The sequence below is a fragment of the Lytechinus pictus genome, chromosome 9 (assembly GCF_037042905.1).
Source record: "Lytechinus pictus isolate F3 Inbred chromosome 9, Lp3.0, whole genome shotgun sequence".
Classification (NCBI taxonomy): domain Eukaryota; kingdom Metazoa; phylum Echinodermata; class Echinoidea; order Temnopleuroida; family Toxopneustidae; genus Lytechinus; species Lytechinus pictus.
Window position 1 is genome coordinate 20,163,156 of NC_087253.1, and position 4,345 is coordinate 20,167,500.

General features: G+C 35.4%; 1 protein-coding gene across 1 annotated transcript in view; it reads right to left on the reverse strand.

Annotated features, from left to right (window-relative positions):
• Nucleotides 1-320: 320 nt before the first annotated feature.
• LOC129268144 (DNA topoisomerase 3-beta-1-like) overlaps nt 321-4,345 on the reverse strand; it is a 28,304-nt gene continuing 24,279 nt past the window's right edge. The window contains exons 16-17 of the mRNA XM_064104896.1: nt 3,565-4,345; nt 321-584 (exon numbers count right to left, since the gene is read on the reverse strand). The exon at nt 3,565-4,345 is cut by the window's right edge and continues 137 nt beyond it. Of these exons, the coding sequence (XP_063960966.1) occupies nt 4,240-4,345 (106 nt within the window). The 3' untranslated portion in view covers nt 321-584; nt 3,565-4,239. The remainder of the gene's footprint in view (nt 585-3,564) is intronic.

The window sequence follows — 4,345 nt, forward strand, 5'->3', positions numbered from 1 at the left end:
GTCTATTGATATACTGAAGATACAGTAAGAACCACTGTCAATTTTTCTGAAAAAAATGACATTTCATTGATTTTTTTTACCCTACGGTATGTAGGAAAGCTGCTCGCATATGACGTCACAAAATCAAATGATTAAAAATCCTAATAACTTTTTTGTTCTTTGATGGATTTCTCTCAAACCTTCGGCATTTTGTAAATTATTTTTTTCTATTATTTTTAAAATAAACTTTTTTTTGTCAGGGTGAACTTCCCCTCTATCATTCAATATTGCGTTCACCTCATGGCTACAAACACTCAATGAACATTCAAAACTAATAAAAATTAGCAAAAAGTTGTTATTTTTTATTATCATGGCATTCTGAATACCATTTATTGTCATAGATTATAATTTACAATCATAATTCTGTTCAAACTCTCAATTTGTGAAAATAGAGTAGATTAAAATGTATACTTTATTCACCTGTTGTGAATAATTGTCATTCAGTAGTATGATCTATACACATGTCAAAAGGGCTTAAAGAACATTCGGATAGTTATTTTAGTTTTGAAGGTTGTTTCATGAACTCAACCCTGACTAGCCCATGACTCGGCAAGGGGGGGGGGTCCCACAAACAGACTTAGGGTCGCACTAAAATGTCCAGTTGCGTGCCAAATGAAAGGCAGCACCGCATTGGTCAAATCATACCAAGAGAATGCACACTACTGCGTATTAATCAATAAGATTGCGTGTTAAATAATCATGTATGAGTCAGCACTTAGCATGACTTTCAGCCACACTGGGGCCGATTGCACGAAAGGGTCTTTCCAAGGACCGTCTTTCGTGTCGCCCATCTTTTATGATGCGCTATAAGCGGGGTGTTTCTGAAATTTATGATAAACAAACAAAATTCGTAAGCTAGCTTTTAAATCAAATTTTATACAATTTCATGAGATATCACATCATTTTATAAAAAAATATTTTTGTTTATTCTAACAGACAAATAAAATATATTTGCAGATAATTTATTTGAAATGCGTTTCACATGGTGTATCATAAAAGATGGGTGACACGAAAGACGGTCCTTGCAAAGACCCTTTCGTGCAATCGGCCCCTAACTCTTTGTAAAACTTCCCCTGGTGGGTGTTTTTATAAAGCTGTTCGTAAGTTAAGAGCGACTTTAAAAACGACTGGTGATCCATTCTTACGTCCTGAATAATCATAAATGAACATTTATTGGTGAATATCAAAGGATCATCGGTCGTTCTCAAAGTCGCTCTTAACTTGCGAATAGCTTTATGAAACGGCCCCCTGGTGAGCTAGGTAATTGCATACCTGCACATTAAAAACAAAATTGTTTGAAACATAATTTTGTGACAAATCCAAAAAGAGAATTTATTTCAGCCCAAATTCATTGAATTTATGATTATTTTTGCTAGGACTTCTCAGATTAGCAATTGCATGTTGACTGTATCATTTACAATAGCCTGACCTAGTTAAGGTTAAGTTTCAAGGGCACTTATTCTGACTCTAGTTCAACTTAAACCATGGTATAAAGTTCAGGTCTAACTAGTATGCCATTGGTAACAAATTGTGATTTAAATCTCCATAAGCTGGGTCCCGTTAACACAAAGGCTAGCAATTAATCGTATGGTTGATTGTTACGATTAATTGTACATTGTAGTCAATGCAAACAATTGTAACAAAAAAGTTATACGATGACTGCTAAGCTTACGGGCCCCAGATGATAAAAGTATCTCAACATATTAAACTCAAACCATCTTGAAATGATAAATAGATTTTTATCTCCAGCATTAGATAATGGGAAAGATCCTGTGAAACTCACAAGAAGCTACAGTATAAAGAAATGTATAACGCTCATACCTTTCCATAATCATAGCCCAGACTAAGACCAGGGTCTAAGCCAGTGAGTGCTTCTCATCCTCGTGGCCCACTGATGGGTCGCAAAGCTCTCTCACATGGGCTGCGAGAAGCTCCAGAGAAAGAATAAAAAAATAGGGGAAAAACTATAGTATATTTCACATATTTGTCCGAACATGTTATGTCCGATCGGTCCGATGAAGTTAATTGCCGCCCATTTACCGAGCATTTGAAAATGCAGAGTAATTCTCAAACTCTTTGTTTCGAATGTGCTTCAGAACTTTGTGTTAAAATTTCACGAAACATTTTTTTTCACCAAAATGGATGTTTTCTTGGTAGGTGGGCCTTGAAAAAAGCTGAGAGTCAAAGTGATCCTCGAGTAAAAAAAATAAGGTTGAGAAGCACTGGCCTAAGCTTGAGTGGAGCTCAGAATCAATATTGGCAAAGAATCCAGTATTATCTACAATTCATTTGAGAACAGAATGATCATGTTTTTTCGACTGAACAACAGAACAAGGTTAAAGGAAAATTAAACCTTTGGAACAAGATAGCTTGTGTGAAAACAGAAAAATCAAAGAAATAGATCAATGAAAGTTTGAGAAAAATCAGACAAATAATGAGAAAGTTATGAGCATTTGAATATTGCGATCACTAATGCTATGGAGATCCTCCTATTGGCAATGCGACAAAGATGTGTGATGTCACTTGTGAACAACTCTCCCAATTACTTTAGTATATATTTCACTTAAACTACCTCTTTTATCACATATATCAGTAGATCATGTGCTCTTTCTATAGGAGAGCATGTAATACAGATTTCTAAAGAATACATCATGGATGAAGAGTTTGTATTACCATAAGAAAAAGCAAAAAGAGACATTTTTGGGGTATTTTATAGTCGATCAAAGGGAAAGTTGTTCACATGTGACATCACACATCCTTGTCGCATTGCCAATGGGAGGATCTCCATAGCATTAGTGATTGCAATATTCAAATGCTCATAACTTTCTCATTATTTGTCTGATTTTTCTCAAAATTTCTGTGTTCTTATTCTTTGATTTTTCTGTTTCGACACAAGCCAACTTGATCCAAAGGTTTCATTTCCCTTTAAGTCAGAAACATATTTTCTATCATAATGATATGTTTACAAATCTTACCCAGATTACAAAAAACAAAATACAATAGAATACTATATGAAAAGCCTCATCTGTACATGTATCTAAAATAATCATCTAATGAAAAAGGAGGTCTCTAAGTATATTTAATTTGAATTGAATGTGAAAGCTTCTATTCTCAAATGGAAATCCACTTTGACGTCACATTGGTTGTAGTGAAGGAGAAAACTGACGAAAATATTGATTAAATTTGGACAAAAATTCATGGAAAGATAAAAGCTCTATTCAACTATATTTTTAATGATACAGTATGTGCAAGCTGCTCTCTCATGTGCTGTTTAATGAATATTCCACAAAATAACAATTCATTAAATGGTTTATTGTGAATTATCGATCGATAGAGTGTTTATCAATAATATGCTTAAAACTATATTTAATGCAGAAGTAAAATGACTTTGCTTCCGCCCCAGATAGCTATAAACTGCATACAATATTGACTCTTCATGAGGGCAATGGCAAAAACTGTTCACCTCAAGTGATCTTTTGACTACAGTATAGGCTTACTATCCCCCCCCCCCCCCCCCCCCGAGACCAAAGGTCAAGGGAAAAAAGTTGGTCTATATTCCTATGATCAATAACAATAGGGGTAATAACTTTTACCAGTTTTTTACTATTGCCCAATAAAAGAGCAGTCAATATTTTTTTATATGTACCATTTTTTCCTGTTAGCAGGGGAATAGTAAAAACTATTGCTCTGCTTAAATCATGCCAATCGGTATACAAAATTTTGCAAGAAAGATGAAGACCTATCAGAGAACTCTTATCCTGTCAGATTTTTGTTGAAGCTTCACTGAATTTGTAACTTTCACAGTTGTGGCCGTTTCCTTTGAAATAATTATTGTAGGAGAGGTCAATTCAAAGACATATATATAAAAAAAGACATTTCATTCTAATCTATGCATAGAGGGGGCAGTTTCACAAACAGTCAGAAGACTCAATCGCTTATTAAACCATCGAAAGAGTGTTATAGGACCAACACATATTTCTACATAATTAGGAAGAACCAAATAGGCAATTACAAGACGAACAGGGGCCCTTTGCAAAAAAGAATTGCAATCAATCACAACTCCGATAATCAAACACAACTTGATTCACAACAAAGAAAATGTGTGGATTTGGGACATCCGCTTAATTGTTCGAGTTGGGTTTAAATGAAACTCTTCCTGCAACGAGCCCCCAGGTCATAGACATTTGACATCTCACCCATCTAAACAAAATAAGCAGCCAGCTGTGACATTTTATCTTTGGGTTTCCCCCTGCCCCTTCCCCCTCTGCCCCTTCCCCTGCCCCTCCCCCTGCCACGCCCCCTCCCA